The sequence below is a fragment of the Semicossyphus pulcher genome, unplaced genomic scaffold (assembly GCF_022749685.1).
Source record: "Semicossyphus pulcher isolate SPU_LCO1_2020_fin unplaced genomic scaffold, fSemPul1.0.p SCAF_8, whole genome shotgun sequence".
In the NCBI taxonomy this organism is placed as follows: Eukaryota; Metazoa; Chordata; class Actinopteri; order Labriformes; family Labridae; genus Semicossyphus; species Semicossyphus pulcher.
In genome coordinates this window covers 14073287-14094834 of record NW_027211759.1, presented here as the reverse complement: position 1 = coordinate 14094834, position 21548 = coordinate 14073287, and the positions used below count along the sequence as shown (strand labels likewise).

The 21548-nt window shown below is 42.2% G+C and overlaps 1 protein-coding gene across 1 annotated transcript in view; it reads right to left on the bottom strand.

The window, feature by feature from the left end:
• The window catches only part of ano3 (anoctamin 3), a 35646-nt gene extending 16694 nt beyond the window's left edge, over positions 1 to 18952 (bottom strand). Inside the window, exons 1-6 of the mRNA XM_069687282.1 lie at positions 18838 to 18952; positions 8174 to 8380; positions 3710 to 3843; positions 3432 to 3587; positions 3246 to 3346; positions 3093 to 3137 (exon numbers count right to left, since the gene is read on the bottom strand). Of these exons, the coding sequence (XP_069543383.1) occupies positions 3093 to 3137; positions 3246 to 3346; positions 3432 to 3587; positions 3710 to 3843; positions 8174 to 8380; positions 18838 to 18952 (758 nt within the window). The remainder of the gene's footprint in view (positions 1 to 3092; positions 3138 to 3245; positions 3347 to 3431; positions 3588 to 3709; positions 3844 to 8173; positions 8381 to 18837) is intronic.
• Positions 18953 to 21548: the final 2596 nt, after the last annotated feature.

Genomic DNA, 21548 nt, shown 5'->3' with positions numbered 1-21548 from the left:
TTCTGACCTTAAGGACAATAATAATCACCAAGCTTGTAACAATTCAGGACATGAATAAATGTATTAAATTTCAAGGCCATCAATCAAATAGTAATAGAGAAATGTTGAGTAAAAATGAAAAGTAGCTATAGGTAAAATCAGGGGAAATCAGCAGTGTCATTAGGACTGATCCTCTCGTAACCATAAATATGTATTCAACATCTCATGGCGATCGCTCCAATAGTTGTGGAGATATTGCAGAGCACATCCCTAGGCTACAAATCATCTGGCTGGGTAATGTTTGCGCTGCTTCTCTGAGAGGTCTCTAATTTGTTATGCTGTGCTCTGATATGGATTGAATGAATATAAATGGGATTTCTTTGGGAAAAAAAACTGTAGCCAGAGATCATTTTATGGATGTTGTTATGAAGAGGACAGCTACTGTACAGAAAGTAATGATATCAAAGCAGAAAGATGCCACCACCTGCACACGGCCCATTTGTTCAGCTTTTCAGGGACGTGAGTTAGTGACAGACCATTAGGAAACACATAAAGCTTATTTACTACTCTGGCAGATTTTTCCTTCCAGAGCGGCAGCTTAGTGAAAGACTGCAGGAGCTCCGAGGTACAAATAATAGTCCTCATTGTTCACAATGACTAAGATTACTCTTACACAAGATTTAAAAGTGCCTTGTTCTCAGTTGGACTGGTGGGCGAGAGACTGTTCTCTTTGTGGTTTTTGTCTGCTGTGTGTGTAGGTGTGTCTGCATGGACATAACGTTTTTTTGCGGTATGTTAAGAGGAAATATAAATGTTGAATATTGTCCATATTGTCAACGGCATCAAATTTGACATCTTTACACTGTTTGTATTTATACCAATAATGTAATATGATATATATTTTATTGAAACAGTATATCAATCAGCGTGGAAGTATCATAAAATGGCAGGCAGATTTATCACATTTAGTAAGTCCGGTCACACCTATCCTTGTTAACACGCTCTGTTCAAACAGAGCCAGAGGACTGAAGAATTGAGTCACACCATGTTTGCACTTAAGTGGATAACAGCTCTCCAATCAGGACTAGTAATATCACGCTTCACTAACTGTTGCCTATTCAAAGCGTTACATGCAAAGCTTACACATAAACCCCTGCCATCATTGCTGTGGTTTAATGTCATTTACCTCTCATTACTGGAGTGAACAATGATGGTGAGAAATATATGGACTTCAGGTCTTAAGCCCCTTAAAGCTTATGTATTTATCTATGGTGTTATATATTTCAAGAGTACTATGAGAAGAACATGAGTTAATCGCTTCATGTTGCTAATGATATCAGATTGTTACGTAACCTAACTTCCGTAAATGACACCTAAAAGACTACGAATTGGTTTACTTGGAAAATTCAAAGTGATGTAAATGTAGCAACCAAGTGCCTTGTCTCTCTTAAGTTCACCTACAGCCCAACCACTCACCCAACACACTCCAATACAAAACACAAAAAGTTCTAGCTCGTGAAGCCCGTTTGGCTAAATGGGAATCTAAATGATGGGGGAAAACTAAAGTCAACATCGGCAGAGCATTTTATTCATGTGGGGGTTCTTCATTTGGTTTTGTTAGCTAACTTTAGTTTGCTTGCCAAACGGATAAATTGCTAGCTAGTTAGCGTAGCAAAATACAGTCCTAAGAGGATAACACCAGCTAGTTCTTACAGAGTTCCTGGACTGACATGGCAGGTAAATGTATAGTTTGTCATTAGCAAAATAATTTTTCAGCTAATGTTATGAAGCAATCAAAACCAAATCCCTGCTTTGCAGCTAAGTTACTGTTAGCTGACAAACATTAGCTTTCTTCTCTGCTAACATTATCACAACAAAATACTTTCTGAGTGAAAAGGTAAGTTGGCTAGCTTGCCAAATAACTCCATGATATTAACATAGTACTACTGTATTTTGATTGATTTTACCCAACGATAAATAGTTAGCCGTATAAAGCAACAGTTTAAAACTGAATTAATTAATAATAACGATTTTCTAAACACATTGTACCTTTCAGTTGTTCGGCTAATCTGCCGTATCAGGACCACGGGGTTGTGATTTTATCAGATTTGAATGACAGTGTACTATTGACATGAACACGGCAATGATTGGAAGGCAAACATAAGATGTATTTAAATCCTGGTATAAGTGCATGGAGGCATGTGACACCACCTTTTTTTAACTGATTCCCCCATTTTCAAACAGTGAGAAGAGAACAAGCAAAAAATGACTTTGACAAAAAATGTTGAGTTAATGTAGGACATGAGTCACTTCAGGTAAGATCTTCATTAATAAAAACTTTAAAGCTTTAAAGCACATAAGGTTTGAAGAATTAAGAACTACATACAGTATTTTAACCAAAGATATGAGAAGACAAAGGATGCTTTGTAAAAGCCAGTGATTTTTTTTTCCGGTCTATATTCCAGTGAGATGAAGAGATGGAAATTTGGAGTCCTGTGCAGAGCTTGGACACACTCGAACATCTCATCAAGGCACAAGAGCGTTTTTCTAAAAATAGCATGCAAAAAATAAAAGAACTGTGCAGCTCCATTTATGGGACTGAAGGATTACAAGCATTTTATAGAATAGAGAATAGCACTGTGAGTGTGGGAGAGTGACTGTATTGTACTCTTAACAATGTGCCTGACTTGTAGGAGGCTGTGTGTGGAAAGTTTAATTAACACATTCATTTAAATAAACATAGCAGAGCCTGTATTTTTAAATCTGGGCAAAATGAACTGCACTTAATGACCAACTGTTTTGTTATTATCACAAATGCATATAGAATTTATATACCGTATATATACTCGCAGCCTGGTTAAAGGACTGACCGATTAATTACTTCTCGCTCAGTGTTAAAGTTAAAGAGCATTAAGTATTGACCCAAACTTTCTTTGTTTGCTTTCCACACTGAGCTGAGGTGATTTAAACACCATCCACAGCTCACACGGGGCTGAAGCCTCGCAGCTCTGTTGCTCATGAATTTCATTAGACACACTGAAGCATCCAGCGTCCTGCCTCCAGAGAGGAAGAGAGATAAAAAAAAACCCATCTTACACCTTTAATCTACTCACCTGCCCAGCGTTTTGCTCTTCCAGTCTGTGAAGTAACATTTTTTCCTTCGAGACGAAACAAAAAACAAGTTAGAGAGAGTTTCCAGCAACTGCAAAAGCTTAACTTTCACACTTTTGAGAGTTAAAACAATCTCTTTCTCTTAGTGTGGTTACCTGAAAGGCATTCGGATGTTCATCTGCTCTGCATACTTGCAAAGCGTATCCCATGGAGCGTTGATCTTCACAAACATGATGTCGTTGTTCGTCAAGGAGGGCTTTCAAAATGAAAAGAACGCATTAATTTGAGAGTTAAGTTGAAGAATGAAGCTGACGTCTTCTAAAAACCAAACCAGGTTTTACCTCCTTCTCCAGCATGAGACCCTCAGCACGTAGATTCTTCTCAAAGGTGCACCTCTTCTCCACCTGTGGACTGGACTTCTTGTAAACCAGGATGTAGTCAATACGCTTCTTTCCATCTCGGAAAAACAGCCCGGAGGATTCAGCTCGATTCTTTCCCTGTAGCAAGAATGTTTCGCCCATGAAGTTTAGATGAAACAGGTCTGCTGCTCACAAAAAAAGACTACAGTGTATAATGTGAACATTCATGGGACTAACTGTAGATCACTGGAGTGTGGTACCTGAATGGAATCTGTGCGGGCCTCTAATTTAGCACGGGTGGCGGGTGGCTTTTGGAGCAGAAACGACTCGTCCGCCCTTGTTTCACAGGTTGTCGCCTCCGATTCCTCCACGTAGTGATCCTTGCCATCCACAGCTGCACAAAAACACAGAAGGATCGGTGAGACAGTCGTTGAGCAGGTAATGCACCAAACAGTCTCCTACCTGAATTTAGTTTTTGTCGTTGCTCAAGTCAATATTCTTTAATCCAACTGCCAGCAGTGAAATGAGATCTGAGCTAAATTAAAGTTATTTAAATGTGGGCGCGAGCATGAGAGCAACACCTTGATGTAATTAAACAGATCAATGCAGCGATAGGAAATCGTGTTTCCTTCCTTCCTGAATCTTTACGCATCCCACAGATGCACAAATGAAATAAAGGTTTGTTAAACCCACACTGTGAGACAAAAAATTAACATGAATTATTTTTTTTACTGCTCCAGATGCTCAGTGTTTTGAAGCCTTATCAGATTATCTTTATGCACGAGAAACAAGAACAAGAATCTGATGAACAATAACTAATTTGTAACCGAAAACATTTGTCAGTGTTACAGTGTTTGCTTTCATGAGGGTGCAATAACTCATCTATCGGGCTAAAACAATTCTATGAGGCTTATTACGACACAGTCTAAGGCCTATAATACATGCACTCTTATTGCATGACATGGACGTAAAGTTTACATCCTATTGCTTTAGGAAGGTGCAGCACCTCACACTACAGGACAAGGTGTGATAGCTTTAATTTCTTCATTCAAATGTATCTATAACCAGTTAGAAATAAAAGATATATATCTTATTATCACAGAGCCATTTTTGGCACACAAAATAAGCTGCATTGGTTCATCTGTTTGCATACTAAGCACTTCATCAGAGCCTCAGGAGCTTCATTAAGTAGCTGAAGTTAAATTAGAGTGTCTTGTGAACAATGCGATTAAGTTCAAGCGAGGACATTATTGAATTTAGTTTTAATGCAAAATCGTTCTCTGTGACAGGTTGTTCTTTCTTTCTTTCTTTAGTTTGACTTTAATTAGCATCTTCCCTGAGCCAGGCCGGTGCTGGAGAGAACAATGGGCCTCATTCATTATGTGTAGAAATGTTCTTACTCTGTGCACAAAGTGAGTGCATACGCAAAATCACCGTCGGATTCATGACACGTGCGACTCGGCCAATTTTGTTCTCACCACCGTGCATATGTTAGTGAATCAGAATCATTCTAAATTGACCAGCGCGTGCCCGCAGTCTGCAGTCCGCAATCTGCATACGACCACGCCCCAATTTCTCTATATAAGGACATCCGCTCGGCGTATCAGGAAGAGAGCGGTGAGGTGAAGACGAGTTAAAAGAGGAAAAAGTTGAAGGAAAAAGAGATGTCCCCAAGGGAAAAAAATACCCAAAAGAATTTCAGCACAGCGGACACTGAGGTAATTGTGTCGGAGGTGGAAGCAAGAGAAAACACACTTTTCCGAACATGTCCTCAGGAGTCACGATGTTAAAGTTTGGGCTTCAATAACTGAGGCTGTAAATGCTGCGTCTCCTGAGGTTCGGAGCGTGGTTCAGGTAAAAAAACATCAAGGTCGACGCTAAAAAAAAATCGCTGATCAGAAAAAAGGAAGGAAACAGGTGGAGGACAAGGAACACCTGATCTGACAGCACGGGATGAGAGACTGGCTGCAATAATTAAATCATTCATATGTGGAATTTGTCCACGCACTGAGGGTGAAAGTGATGATATTCAACAAGAACCGTATCCTTAAGGTAATTCATTTCATAATTTAAAGTGTTGTTTTGTAATTAACGAGTGCAAGTCAATCAGAAAAAAACATTTTATTCAAATGAAAATTGCAACAATTAATTAATTAGAATTAACAATCTAATTTGGTCAATGCATTAGTAAATTCACGGTTTTAATTGTTGTCTATTAAAGGCTTTTTTTAGATGAATAGTTTGAATATGTCGTGCAATAAGTTACAAGCGTGTGTTTGAATTTTCTGAGAAAGCCGGCCCTTCATCATTTGTGCGTACGCATGGTCTGAGGAAGCTCTGAATTTGTTCGCAGAGTACGAACAAAATCAAGTAAGAACATACCGATGAATCCCAGATTTGTGCGTCAAATGTTCGTACGCATGGTTTAAGCACAGGTTTGTGTGTACGCACTGCTTGTCAATGAGGCCCATTGTCCTTACTGTTTACTTTGAGGTCAGATCAGATCTGTGTGTATCACTGTTTTATTGTGAAAAGCAGGCATAGCTGCTTGCTATTGATTTGATCAGAGCAGTTCAAAATCAAAAACATCACAATGTAACACAGTTTCATCCTGTATTTCATCCATACTGTCAAAAACCTAAATAGTCATGAAAGCTGTGTTATGGATCTTGGTGATAAGTCGTCTTTTAAAAGATATTGATGTGAATTTCCCTTCACACTGAAAGCAACACAGCCCCTTTGGATCTGGCAATAAAAGTGTCAACTGAGCGGAAAAATGATTGGAAACTTCAGGACACATGGGGAGCTGCGAAGAATGCAAAAGCAGGCTGAATTTACACCGTTGGATCCAGCTCAGTTCTCACACAGAAAGAAGCAGTGTGGATCTATTGGAACTTTTCAAGTAGAAGGTGCTGCATTATTTAACCCATCAGCTTTTGGTAAAGGGAGCTGTCAGATGTTACTAATAATGTCATGTTTTAATGCATAATTCACATAAAAACCCTTATATGTGGCTACTGACTCTTTCTTAGGCTGCAGTGAAGTTGCTTCATCACTATTGAAGCTCAACATGTGTCTCTTTGCGTTCACTCTCCTGCAGCAGCTTTGACCTTTAAAAGACATCTGTCACAGTGCACACAGCTGCAGAGCCGGCGAAGCATCATGTCCTTGTCTCCCGAGCCAATCTTGTCTGGTCCGTCTCCACTCTCTCCTTCTGTCTCAGCCTCCTCATGCTAAGACAAAACACACCTCACCCTCAGACGTCTATTTATAGCACAACGTCAAAGAGATAGTTTTCACCAAAATAGCCTCACCTCACGCTGCCTCATCTGCATAAAAATCGCATCTCAATTTTGCACTCAGCAGGGAGACACCAAAGAGTCTGAAAAAAGGGCGTCTCAAGGTCATTGAAATGCCAACTTGTTGTGCAGCCCGTGCTGTTGCAAAAATAGAAGTGTCAACGTCATCTGAATATTCTTAAAGATAAAAATACGACTGAATAATTTTCCCTCTCCAATTTAACAAATCAAACAGAGCTGCATTGTTTTCACCCGTGCTCGCTGCCTCTGAAAGAGCACCAGACACATGTGACTGAGTTTCTTAATCCCCTGCAGCGGGAACACAATCTGTGCAATCAATATTATCCACGCGCCTTAAATGTCACCAACAACATTAAAATCTGGGTCACAACCAACTCTGTTCCCGTCGAGCGTAACATTTAATACAGTCGCTGCAGACTAGAGAATAATTGCAATGGAATAACTTGAGAGAAATACACTAATCTTTGGTTTTTAATGGTGTTAAAGGGCCAGTTCGCCGATTTTCATCCTCAGACCTGTCATGCTATTATGGGGAGCTAATGCCATTATGGTAGACGAAAAATTTAATTTGGCTCCGTGCCTTTGGAGGATGCTATCAACTTCTCCGATGGGCCCTGGAAAACCTCCGTCAGACTACGTAAAACGCGTCATGTGGTGGAGGCCAGGGAGCTTGCTAAACTACACTTCCTCAATCTAGGACGCCCGCCTCTGATGTCACGTCTCGTTCAGAATCGTCAGGTTTGAAATGCAGACGATCCACCGGTACATTCTCGTCGTATTTCAGATTCTGTACCGCTCTGAGCCACTGCCTGCAGCGAAAACTGTAGTATTTCACTCCAGCGTCTCTCGCTGGGCCGTTCCTTTCAGAGGGAGGGGCGCAATGCACGCTGGGTGTTGTAGGAATGTAGAATGGGCAAAACCTCGAGCTGTTTGTACAACTTTCTCCACAGCTATGGCGCCAATTTCAAATATTATTGCTTCTATCGATTACAGAGAACACCAGCTTTGACTGACAGTGGCTTTTTCCAGAGGCGAACTGCTCCTTTAAGCATTTTCCAGCTTTAGGAGATTAAATAATGAGCAACAATTACATCATCTTTCTATCAACATAGAGGAAGTCCAACAGGTATTTGGAAGATGTCAACAGTATAAGGGTGTAAACTAACAGTATAAAGGTTCATGCTAACTACTGTAGCATAAAACCTTTAGTAAAATTATTTTTCTTTTACTCGTTATCACAAAATCCTGGCAGAAATCTACGAGGCGATCTTAAAAATCAACAAACATCAGTGATGTAACCTGATACAGCCGCTCTCTTATGACTGAAGCATCTTCTCCACTAATGGGTTTTGGAAAATGTCTGAAGGTTGGCCTCGCTAAGTGCTGTCCTCCGAGCACACTGACCTGTCTGTGGGGGCAGGAGGCTGCAGGAGGTGCTGATGCTCTGACTCAGACCCTCGACTTCTGCTTTGGGCTCCGGGCTCAGAGGCACAGACAGGAAGTGGTTGAGGTTGATGGGGTGAGTCTGGCTCTGGGCCAGGCAGGGCAGGCTGCGGCGAGACGGCTTCAGGCTCTTCTCCTTCAGGATCTCGCTGATGCTGGTGTGCATGCCTGAGGACGAGAGATTTCATCAGTTACTCATAAAAAAGGAACAAAAAGTATCTTAAAAACATATCTGTATTTTACATTTATATAACAGTTGTTTGATGTATGCGGCTTATTCGGAAAAAAATATTGTGTAATTTACTTGAGCGTTCTAAACATGCATTAAGGGATTGATTGGATTAAGCTCTGATGGGAGAACTAATTTCCCCAAATCATACATTATATTAAATGCTACTGATATCAACAAAATCAGAAAGGTATTACATAAGGAGGAGGTTGGAACAGTCACGCAACAACAGCATTGCCACAGAGGTATTGGCAGAGTATTCAGAGAGTGTCAGGTCATTACAGCTGAGCTGTGCACCTGCATGAATGTGTCATGAACAGCTAATGAATGAAGGAGCGCTCCTCTCCACAAGGTCAGTTTACCTGTCATGGACATGACTAACTCGCAGGGGGAGAGGTGTTATGTAACGCAGCTCTGTGGGGCTAAAAGGAGCCTTTTCTAGTATGAAAAAATAACCTTGATGATGTCATGAGGGTTATCTCAGTTTGATGAAAGATGACACTGAGTCCTGATGATGTGAAGAGCGACTGAAGAGGACTTTGGTTGGTGTTTGGGTCAGTCTTTCAAGGCTCATGTCATTGGCTCATGTTTGACCAATCAGAACTGTGTAAACATGCACTTGTATGAGTGTTATTCATATTTATGCAGCACATAAAGAGGGTTAGGATCATGCTTGGGTAATACTTGCTAATGTAAATTCACGACTGTTAAAGGAGCAGTCTGGAAAAAGCCGCTGTCAGTCAAAGCTGGTGTTCTCTGTAATCAATAGAAGCGATATTTGAAATTGGTGCCATAGCTGTGGAGAAAGTTGTACAAACAGCTTGTGGTTTCGTCTATTCTACATTCCTACAACACCCAGCGTGCATTGCGCCCCTCCCTCTGAAAGGAACGGCCCAGCAAGAGACGCTCAGAGCAGTACAGAATCTGAAACACGACGAGAATATACCGGTGGATCGTCGACAAAAATCTTCAGGTCGCAGTCTACATTTCGAACCTGACGATTTTGAACGAGACATGACTCGGTTCTAAATGTCTGGGAGGGAAAACAAGAGAGCAGGCCGCGTTTAAAGGCACCTCATGGAACAAATGATTACATCTTACGGTATGTGTTTTTTTTCAACAAAACACTGCAGACATCGGAGTCGGACGTCCTAGGAAGGATTGAGGAAGTGTAGCTTAGCAAACTCCCTGGACGCTTTTCGCTTCTCCAATGGGCCCTGGAAAACCTCCGCTACACTACGTAAAACGCGTCATCTGGCAGGGGTTTTCCAGGGCCCATTGGAGAAGCAGATAGCGTTCTTAATTTCCCCTTATGAGGTCAATTTTTCATCTTTAAGAGGCTAATCTAATCTCGCAAAATACAACAAGAGTCGCTGAAAAACCTGCATAAGTCTCCAGCAGCAATATGTGAGAAAACGTCGTCACAAAATGAGCAGCGAAGGGAGGCAGTGGAAAAAGGAGGGAGGGGGCGAAATCACTTCAGCCATCATCTGGTCCGTCTTTTTATGTGCTACAGTGCTGCCGATAATGTCTGTCCTTCATAGAGGAGTGCATTAAACCATCAGCACTCCCCCTCTCCATCAAATCACTCAATAAGACGAGCAGTGTGATGGTGCACCACAGAGGTAAACTACAGACACACGCCTGTTAGTGCTGCAGCCAGTTTAACCTCCGCACGTGTAATAACAGCATTGATTCAAGCTGCTCCATAGCGTTCCCATTAGCATGTTATTGTTTTATTAACAGCAGCAGAGGTCATTTTCAAGGTTATCTCAGCGAGAAAAGAGCATGTGGTGAAAGAGGGGGCGTCAGATTGATGAACGATACTGTAAAGATGAACTGTGAGGAGAAACTCAGAGGTTAATAACGATAATGAGCGTCCAGCAGGAAGCAGGTCTTTATATGCGACCTTCACAGCAGCTCCAGCTCTGACACTGCGACATATTTATTCATGAAATGAATGAAGGCTCTTTCTCCCTCTCATAAATTGAAGCGTGACCTCCAGCGAGGAATTCTCTCAGCGACCTTCCTGAAACTGCACTGATAATTTGCTCTCCGCATCCTGGGGGTCGGCGTCGTTCTCGAGTCGTGATCTCGATGGGATTTCCCCCCGCGCTGCTCGGTGAGAAGACGTGAGCGGCGGAGGCCCAGGGGAAGCACTAATCGCACTGTTTATTAACTGTGCAGCCCAGCTGATATGAAGTAAGTGAAATTTGTGAGCTGCAGTTGAAATACAGTGAAGCGAGAAATGTTTAAAGTGCTCAAGAGTCTGATTAAAGAAGATAGTTTGAAGTAAACTTTAAACTAATAAATGTGTTAGTCATAAAGTGAAATTGTCTCCAGGCCAACAACAACTGCGCTCGATTTCCCAGCGCTTTAATTATTTCGATGTCCACGAGCGTTCGGTCCCCCTTCGTTGCCTCATCTTTCAATCAGTTCCATAAAATCCAGTTTTTCAAATCAACCCTGAGCTGCAGGTTGTCGAGCTTTTACTCTCTAAGGAATCATATCGGACCGTTTACATCTGCGATGACATTTCAGAAAGACGAGATTTTATGGTCCAGTGAGCCAGAGAGTTTGTTTCTCTCAGCAACAACAACGTGCTTTATGGCGGCTGGTGAGCCTAAAGTGCCATCATTTCCACAGTCTCTGTGTGTTTATCTGTAGACGAGATGCATTCTTATTTAATATAAAGTCCAGTTAGGAGACACTGCCCACTTTTTCTCCATTATGCTGATCGATGGAGAACTGCTGCTGCCTAGTAGCCGCCTAGTCCTGTCAAAAAGGTGCATTTACTGGACCCCAGGTTGTGCAGATAATCCCAGCAGACTTCGGCAAGGCTCAACATGTCTGAGATGATACATCAGAGTGAGCTAATGGGGCCTGCAGGGGCGGGGGCTCGCTGATCCCAAAGGCCTCGCAAAGTGGAGCCACAAATTGGACCGGATTTGTGTTGTGTGAATGATGTCCATGGAAATTTCAGAGCAGGTGCACGGGTCAAATTCAGTGATCTGGTGGCGATCTGACAATCATTGCCCTGTCCCAAAGCTTCAGCTTCATTTTGTCATGCAAGCCCTCGGTGACCTCTGCCCCCCCTCCAGGTCAGAGAGGCTCTGAAAATGCCGCATTGTGTAAGTCTATATAAATATATAAAGGGTTCATCTAATGTGAAATCCTGTGTTTAATCTGGCTGTGTGCTGGCTAAGGCTGGTTTATCAGGAGAAAGTTAATCCTGTGTGTGTGTGTGTGTGTGCATGGACTCTATATGTGTGTGCGCCAGTTGGTACAGGACTCTGTGGGCTGTCACACTGTTGGTGAGGAGATGCAACAGTGGCGATTATAAAAGAAAACGGATCAAGAGGCCCAGGAGGTGGACGCTCGCTGTGGGGATGCCAGAAAATAAAAAACACCTCCAGATTTTCAGTGCATCAGCATGACACAAGGCCCGGACGACAATCCTGTGTGTGTGTGTGTGTGTGTGATCTCACACACACCCACGCAGGCCCAGCCGAGGGCGAGCTGGACGGGCTTCAGGGACGGTCGTGATCTGGGATTTGGAGCCCCTCCTGTGCGGCTCGGCCATGACGGGCTCGTGATGTGAGATTAAAAGGATTTTTTTTTTTGGTTTCTGTGCGTACACACACTCTGCAGTTGTTTCTGCTTGTGTCAAACGTAGGATTAAAAATGGAGGTTGTCTGTAAAATGTCTGTTATGCTCCTCATGATTGTTCCTGTCGTTAAAAGTGAGCACATCCCTGGCACCGCTCCTCCATACGTCTGCGCGAGACCGTCGCCAACAGTCCGAGCCAGCTGGAAGAAAAAGCGTTTTGAAAAACAGCAAGGATTTGATGATCAATAACAAGCTGTCAGATATGGAGGAAGTAAAACAATGCTGTGAAAATCGGTTAAAAAGGTGTGAAAAGAAACAGTGCTTTTGCTTTCAGTCACGTTTTTCTCCACAATCACTGCCAGAGCTGCAAACGCGTGGAGACTTTATCCGCCAGGATAAAAAGTAGCAAACAGAGAATTCAGGTCAGTGGGCTGTTTCCCATCATGCCTCTATGTTTCTATACCTTCAATTATTCATCCGTGTTCAGCCAATAGAGCTTTCAGTGTCACAGCTTTCAACCGAGGAACGTTCTGCAACAGGACGGCTTTGGGCACAACACACATCATTACAGAGGGCATTTCAGGGGATCCCTGCTGCAGAGGGGTGAGAAACGAGGAGAGGCAAAAACACACACGCTCAGAGACGACGGTCCAAAACGCCGCTCTGGTGCGTATATCACGTGGAAGCAGGGCCGAGGCGAGGTCGGCAGCTTCTCCTGCTGAACGTTCTCCAAGCAATTAAAGTGTGTTTCATCCTCCGTCTGGCAGCGAATCAAAGAACACAGAGACGGAGGGCGCTCGCAGGGAACATTTAGAGCGGTATCATTAGCCGGCTCTGAATACGCAGCTCAGATCTTATGTTTTGTGGTTAGCACTCCAGGCACCCCAGTGATTCCTGCTGACCCAGGATGAATATCAAATGATGAGTGATCGCTGGTATGGATCGCAAGAGGGCTTCACTCAGTACCAACAGTTATGGAAATCTAATCCATGCAGGAGTGTGAGAACAAATCACTAAACTGTTTATTCAGAAGCAAAACTGCGTGCTCAAAGTGATTCTGAAAGCAGTTTCAAAGTAAAGGTTCTTTAAGGATACTGCTGGTCAGCATCTGAAGAAAGCTGCTGCACCACTAATACTGTGACTGCAGGTTTGTAGCTCCTGATTTCATGCAGAATATGAGTGTAATAAGATTTTCTATTTTTAAAAAGTATCTGAAAAGGCCCAAAACAAGTGCAAGACTGCAACAACTCTTACCAGCAGAGTCTACAAACAAAGATGCAGGCCATCAGAATAATCAGACACAAACATTACCATAAATTTCTACATATAGGGGCCTTCAAATGTTCATTCTTCCCTTTTAGGGGTCGGTGCCATTTGTTTGTCCGCCACTTCTAGCCCTAACTATCATGAAACTTGGTGGATGAGTGCATCATTAGCCAACATAAAACTAATTAGATTTTTGAATGGATCCTGATCAGAGTCACGAACAAGCACTTAAGAGCCATCCGACTAACAAACAAGCTTTAATACTGAGCAAACTGTAACACAGGTGTCTAAGTCGTCGCTGATTTGAGTCACGAACGTCTAAAAATGTCTTCCTTGTGAGCGGACGGCTTTTCAAAACAAGTGAGTTTTCTGCTTGTCACAAATTAATGTGAGATATTTCACATTTAGAAGCACATAAGAAACACACAACAGGAACATCAGCGAGGCGTTACCATCATTTGACATAGATGTGACCTGTAAAAACAGTTAGGCCCTTTAACTAGAAGTTAGTGTTAATGGTGTGATAACGCACTATTTTGTGTTAATGTCATCTAAATTAATGAAAAGTTTTCCAACTTACAGAAATGATTCTATTGAAATTCAAAAGGATAAAGATAATAGTTTTAGTCTATAAATATATAATTAGTTTGACTAGAAGTGTCTGAACGATGGTGCAGTGGTTAGTGCTGTCGCAGCTAGATGGATCCTGGGCAGACTGTGCAGAGATAACAAGAGAAGGGAGGCAACTAAATTGTAATTAAAAGTAAACTTAAGATATTATCTTGAAGTTCTCAATTTCGTTCCATTTGGCAGCACCGATAGCAATGAAGGCAAATGCATCCCAGATAACCAGACGTCCACGGTTGGCTCCGGTTGTAACTCTTGATTTTCCTCGCAGACGGTCGCTTTCTTTTTTAGACTGTTTGCCTTCATCTGAGCGTCGAGTTTGTTTCTTTTTCTCTGGATGTTCACTTATTTTTGAAGTTGTATCTGAAGTCATCGATCTTTTCTTTGTTTGTTCAGTCAAAGTAGATTACTGTTTACTCTCAACACTTGCAGAGAGCGGCAAAAGCAGCTGCTTAGCTCCGCCTACCTTCTCTGGCAGACCACCCACTGCTGGTGATGGAAAACGCGTCACTAACTGGACGCCGCTTGAGATTTGTCGCAACAGACACCCAGTCTGTAATAATACTATATACTGCAAATGCAAAGGCTTTCATCAGTGGGCCATAGGCTCAATCACCATTGTGTTACCTCATTCAGCGATAGATAGTGACTTAACAAACATTTATTTACATGAAAATATTCAAGATTATTACGTTAAGAAAAACCCAGTTACTGTAGAGTTGATTTGACTTGGACAGTTTGTTTTGAATCAACACAGATTTATCTCAACTTACCTTCTCAAATTCAGTCAACGTAAAATTTCAGTGCAGTCTGGACTAACTTTTTTTTAGTTCAAACAACTAGTTTTCAGTCTTTTTTGCAGTGTTAACGTATCCGGCTATATATTGTGGGTGCAATTGCAGATTTGCGTAAGAATGGACTATTGGCTTTGGCGTAGGTCTGCCCTCACCAAGTGCCCATCTAGTTTCATTATGATAAACTTTATACATCAGATATGCTTAAAGTTGCATCTTAGCTACAGAATGAATGCAGCTAATGTGTGCAAAGTGAGTCTCACAAAAACACTTATTGACTTGACCTGAGACTCATTTCTGTGTCATTAAAACATGAGTTCTCTAATTAAAGGGGCTGACCTTCAGATTTTCTAACCACCATCAAAGAAAAACTCCACTTTTAATATTCACCCCGCTGGACCTTGCCATGTTTTATATTCTAAAATATGAATTGCACTTGGTGTATTAGACTAATAAAGTATAACAACTTTAACGTGAGGGGAGAAACACAGACTCCTCAGACATGTTGGCAGTGTCCGCTGTGTCTCTCACGTGCAGCCGAGCGGCGGCATCCTGACCGCTAACACACCTCACAGCAGATGGCACTTTTTAGCCCCGCTTTAAACGGTTCAGGACCTCATTACACAATCCTGGCACAACCTCTGGGTTGCATCATTTGTGCAGAGACAGATTAAACATCTTCCCTTTCTTTCAATCTCCATTCCCCCCCCCCCCTCCTTTAACGTCACAGCATCTTCTTATGGCCCCCTGATTGCTTCTGCTTTCTGCTACGTCACAGGATTTTCTGATAAGCCTGGCAGCGTCCACGTAAACACCTCATCAGGGACGGGAGCCGCTCTGCAGGAAACAACTCAGAGTTCACCGCAGAACAATTTAATTCCACCAGAATCAGGTTGTTTTTTGCGGACGTGATTAAAATGCTGAATAAGTTCGGTTTCCAGCTGAACTTGTGCTTGTGTTGTTCTTATAACCGAGCAACAAACACAGGGGCTGACTATTTAAAAGCTGTGAAAGCCACTGCACACTAAAGACACACACACACACACACACACACACACACACACACACACACACACACACACACACGCAAAACAAGACAGCCTCTTTGTTTGGTCTTCTTGTAAACTGTTTGTCTACCTGGCATGCTACAGCATGAGCAGGCATATTCATACACAGCTCATCTTACATAAAAAATGATGTCTCTCTTACATTCTCCAGTTCAAATCACAGATGATACTGTGTGTGTGTGTGTGTGTGTGTGTGTGTGTGTGTGTGTGTGTGTGTGTGTGTGTGTGTGTGTGTGTGCGTACGTGCGTGTGTGCGCTCTCCCAAAATCTGCCCTCAAATTAATGTCTCTATCTATAAAACCATCTGCCGGCTTGCATAAGAGGACAGGTGGCCTGCTTAGGACTGTGCAACCAAAGGTTTACACATGAACACACACAAACACACACACATTTAGTGTATATGCATACATACAAAATAGCAATGATTGCGTCCTTCAGAAGCTACTGAACCTGAACACACCTGATTGGAAAATGTGCACATTTTTCCTATAATTAAAAAAATCAGATGCATGAACTCTTCCGAGGGAATGAGCAGGATGTTGCTTTAAATACAAAATTGATTCTTTGGACACTACAACAGAAGTTGGTTGTTAGAGCTGTAAGCTCTGCCTGTGCAAGTGCAGGCTGTTAAAAAGCCTGCACAAAACATTATCCATTAATCTGACTATTCATTTCTCCATAAATCAATTTGCAAAACACCAGAACAGACGTGCTTATCACACTATCATACTGCACAAGATGTCATTAAATGTCTTTGATGGACCAGCTATTGAAAGCTAAATTATTTAATTACTATTATTTAATACCAAGAAAAGCAGCACATTCTTAAACCATACAATCTCTGATCTGCTCGGAAAAAAGACCAGATTAATCAAATACCAGTTTTATTTCCTCAATCGACTAATGGCTGCAGCTCTTATCCATGCAGAAGCAGCCTTACAAAACACATCACTCTGATTCCAGATTACATTTCATTCTTCTGAAAGCCGACACCGCCTGGCAGATTTGAAGAGTTCAGTGTGTCGATAAGTTTCATCAGCGTGCTGATAATAAATCTGAGTTTGTAATCAGTCTGCCAAAGAACATTTGAAATTCACCCAAATCCTGGAAAGTAATATCAGATGGTCGTGAGTCATTTGTGTCTTCGAGTCCAAATGTGGTTTATTTTCTCGTTTTTACCAGCTGAGCTTCTTCCGCCATCTTCACCCTCATCTCATTTACTCAAACAGTCTAACTCTCTGCGGTCTGTCTGCAAACAACAATGCTCCTCACCTGCAGCTCCGCAGAGAGATTTAACTCCTAACATAAACCATCTCTCTTGGCTTCCAGTCGATGTTTTAATAAACGTCCACATTTTACTGTAAGGGCATAACTGCTGAGTGGCTCCATTTCCAGCTCTGACCCTTTTACAGCGCTCACTGGCTGTTGTTGATGGCGTTTGAGGAAGTGCAGCATAATTTTTCAATTTCTGCTTTAAGCACGACTTTGTGAGCCAACATTCAGCTCGTTTACTATCATTGTAATGGTGCACTTAGCAGTTAGTGTAATACTGAGTGTGCTCTCAAGCCCGTAGTCTGATTTTTTCCACATAAATCTGGTCATGTTTTGTTTCCTGTTGGCTGGAGTGCAGCCAGAAAGTGATTTACGATGTTATATATGATATTATCAGCTCGGATGTTCTCTGAAAGAGTAAAATATTACTTCAAAGAACACTATTCGGATTATTACACTAAAAACAAACATTATAAAATGTCTGTTTGGATTGTAGGAATTTAGACAAACACTTGTGCATGTGGGTCACGCTTGAAGAAATACATTTTCTTTTTGCTTTCCACTTTTTTTGTGCATCTCTTTCTAATATTTTTCACATTAAAAAAACAGCTATGACAAACTGCAGTGAACATCTTCAGCAGGGCATCTCTCAGTCATGCTGCTCAGCATCTTCTCCTCTTCTCACACATTTCTCCTCTCTCCTCCTCCTCAGCAAGGTAACTAAACAGGTCATCGCTCCCCCGTTTGTGGCTCTGTGTCAGCCTGAAAACAAGTCGTTTCCTCGCCATAAGTCTAAATTTAGACATCGAGCACATGAATTATTAACACTGAGTATTACAGAATCGCTAATGTTCTATAAAGAGCCCGACTTACGGGCTAAAATCAATACTGGTGTAGAAGGGAGAAAAAAACGCTGATTGATGACTTGATTAGTGTTTAGTTACAGATCTAATCTGCTCCAATTTTACACTGCACAGATTGCTACATGATTTAAGTCTCAGTTATTACTCATCAAACACACAAGGATGGACATAAAGATGAAGAAAGTGAGTCTGATTTCTCATATTGCAAATCAATAACCTGCTTAATGGGGACGTATTTTACATTTGACTGCATTTAAAGTCTGCCTTACTGAAAATACACCAAACCCCCGAGTGCAGATGTCCCAGACAGGTGCACGACAAACTCTCCTGCACATTCCTGAACAGATGTGTGTGAAACAGTTTGTATCTTTCCCACAAAGCAAACACGAGATACAGAACGTTATCCCCGCTAATACCAGCCTGTTTGCACTGCTGCTGCGAGAGTTTATTAAGCAGGTCCCTGAGAGCGGATGCATCATGACTGAGAGTGCAGCTCAAATCACTGCAAGTTAAAGAAAAACAAATAACCTTTACAAGATGTGCACGGCTGGTATTGTGCAGAAAGGTCAAACAACTCCTCTGTGTTATTACAAACATGGAGTTTTTTCACGCTTTTAATTTGATTCCTCTATTCAATATTAGATAAATGTAGTCTATGGATCTATGTAGCCTCCTGCTACAAAAATAATGATACAGTTAATGTATCTGAAACTCGTGGATAAAATATCAAAGCGCACGAGGATAACATTTCATCCTTGGCTGCAACTCTGCGTCACACTTACAGCAAGTCCAACACTTCAGGGTCTCATCTCACATCCCAAACTGTTTAACTACAGGGCAAAACTCCCCTCACACACACTCTGCTAAACACCGAATCACGCTCACATCAGCCACCAACCTTTCTGCTGCTTGAAGGACTGGATGGAGCCCGAGTGGTGCACCATTGCGGCGTTCAGTTGGATCACAGCGTTAATTGAATTCCGTGTTTGAAGAAGCAGGACGGCAGAAAACATGGGAAACTATGGTGGGGGTGCGTAGGTGTTCTCGCAGCTCCCATCCTGCCAAACGATCTCACTGGCGATGCGCAAACCCCAGCAACACCTGTCTTACAGCTCCCCCTGCGCTCCCTCACCACCACCAGCGCCACCATCCACGGCTGTTGTCATGGAGACGGGCGGGAGGGGAGGGTCCTGAGATGGATACGCCCCCCTCCTGTCCTGATTTACCGACTCAAAATAAGCTGCGGGAAATGACCGCGAGCAGCAGGTCTCAAATGGACCGACAAGGACGTGTATCGATCCGCTCATCAATCATCCTGTTTTACCCGCGTGCTGAAGGCTGCGTGCACCCCGAGGCGTCACGTGGTGTGATGGGGAGAAAATACTGAATATGAGGCAGTCAGGGCTGGTCAAAACATGGACCTCGGGCTATTATGTAACAGTCCACCATCTTCATTAATATTCATATTTTAATTCAACATGATTTTACACTGAAGACCTCGTTTAGCATATTTTATCCTGCCAGTTAGCTGCCTTATTAAAATAGAATACTGTAAATACGGCCTTTTTAGACAGACTGCACTAAAGCAGAACTTTCTGGAAAGATTTCACGCGCATGAGGACAATAAGTACAACTGGACATCATGTAATCTTCAACATCCAGTGTTGTTGACGGCCATTACTTTGTTGGCTGACAGCCAGAGTCAGGCTTTACGCTAACTTTATGCAAAATAATAAATGTAACATGGATCATATGACTTTTCTCGAGGCTGAGCGATTTGCTTTGTCAGACATTTAAGATTCTGACGCTGTGAGAAAAACTCCAAACAATCAATACTACAGCTGAGCAGACTACTACAGAGCTCAGCATGCTGCCGGAGCAGCAGCACTGAGGGGGGGATTCCTCTGCTGAGAGCACATAATAGGCTACATCAGTCATGAAAACTGAGCAGGATGTTAAAAATGGCTGCAGTAGAGTTTAATAGCTAATTGTTAAAACTGGTTACTTTGTTATTGCACTGATGGGACTCAGCACAAAAGAGAAACCACTTATCTCTTACTTAAAATATCCTCTGCTATATCAATCTGCTGTGTTACCTTGTTTTCGTAGTGCATATGGTGGCACTACGTGTAAATGGTAGCATAGACGATACGATATTGTAGTCTTAACACTTACATAGCTTCAATAGCATAGCATTAACAACATATCTTATGGTTTATCTGCAAGGTCACTGCTTTAATCTCAATGTCACCCACACAAACCAGCAGACCCCAGATCAGGATGTGTGTGAGGGGGGGAAGCCCCGTGCAGTTCGTGTTCATGTCGTTTGAACTGACCGCTGCGCTGTGGTCACGCTAACACAGGAAGCAGTGCTGTCTGTGCTCCTGTGTCTCAGTCTCAGTCTGTGCTGGTATTCTGGGGGCACAGTCTGGCATCTGTCATAGATGCAAATACCATCTGCTTTCTCACAGCTCAGCACGCCTCTCCTCCTCCCACCGCCACCGCTCTCCTGTTTACTGAGGACTGCTGGCCGAGGCTGCGATTTCCACACCCCCGAAACATGTCAGTGAATGCACCGGGCAAATGCATTTCCTTCTCTGGGCCGATAAATAAATAAGTAAGCAGCTCCTTTATGGTCAGTGCCATTTAAAATTGTATCTGCTCCATCCCTGCCTGTGAGTGTAGAGATGTAGGTCAGATGACAGCGCTGCAGAGAGAGCGAGGTTTTAGATTAATGACATACTGCCACCTTGTGGTTAAAAAGCGGAGCTGTCGGCGGTTAGACACAACTCAGGACCTCAGGTTTTTTTTCCATGTCCATTTTTCACTGACTGCATGTAAATATTAAATCACTACTTTAGATTTATTTGGTCTAAATAAGTAGCTTTTCTTCTGTCAGACGCCAAACAATCATGCTGTCAGTTAAAAAATACCCCAAATCTGCATAATGGACTCAATTTTGGACGCAAACAAAGCTTCATCTTCAGCTTTTTATCAGTCTGTGAGCGATGAGGACTTTATATAACATAGCTGCAGCATGGTGATAACCGCTCAAGTATTTTAAAAGAAGATCAAGTGTTTGGAGAGAGATTTAATTGCATTCAGAATTAATCAAAGCTGCACCTTCTCTTATATGCAACACTCCTCTCTTTGCATAAAGCGGTTCTGTGTTTGCAGGCCGTTTAAAGACTCAATCAACTCTCCGCCCGTCTTCTGAATGATAAATACCTCTCACATCAACACTCGCAGCTGAATCACGCTGATGGTTTTCTTTAGGACTTGGCAGCAAAGAGATCTGCTGATGATGTTAGTTAAAAAGTTAGGAAGAAACTCTTCAACTAGGGGCCTAAACTTTTTGTGCTCAGGTCAAACCTGTCGACCAAATCTATAACAAATGTATTATTTAGTCTATAAACCTCTTAATTTATAATATAGAACTAAAAAAAAAAGCAGCAGATCCTTATTCGAGAAGCTGGAATCAGAAAATATTTAGTGTTTTTTATGCCGGGCGTTATTAATAAATCGATGGTCAAACTAATTTACCGCCTATCAGCCAACTGACTAATGGATTCATCCTGGGTTTTCACCATCCTCATTAAAACTCTACAA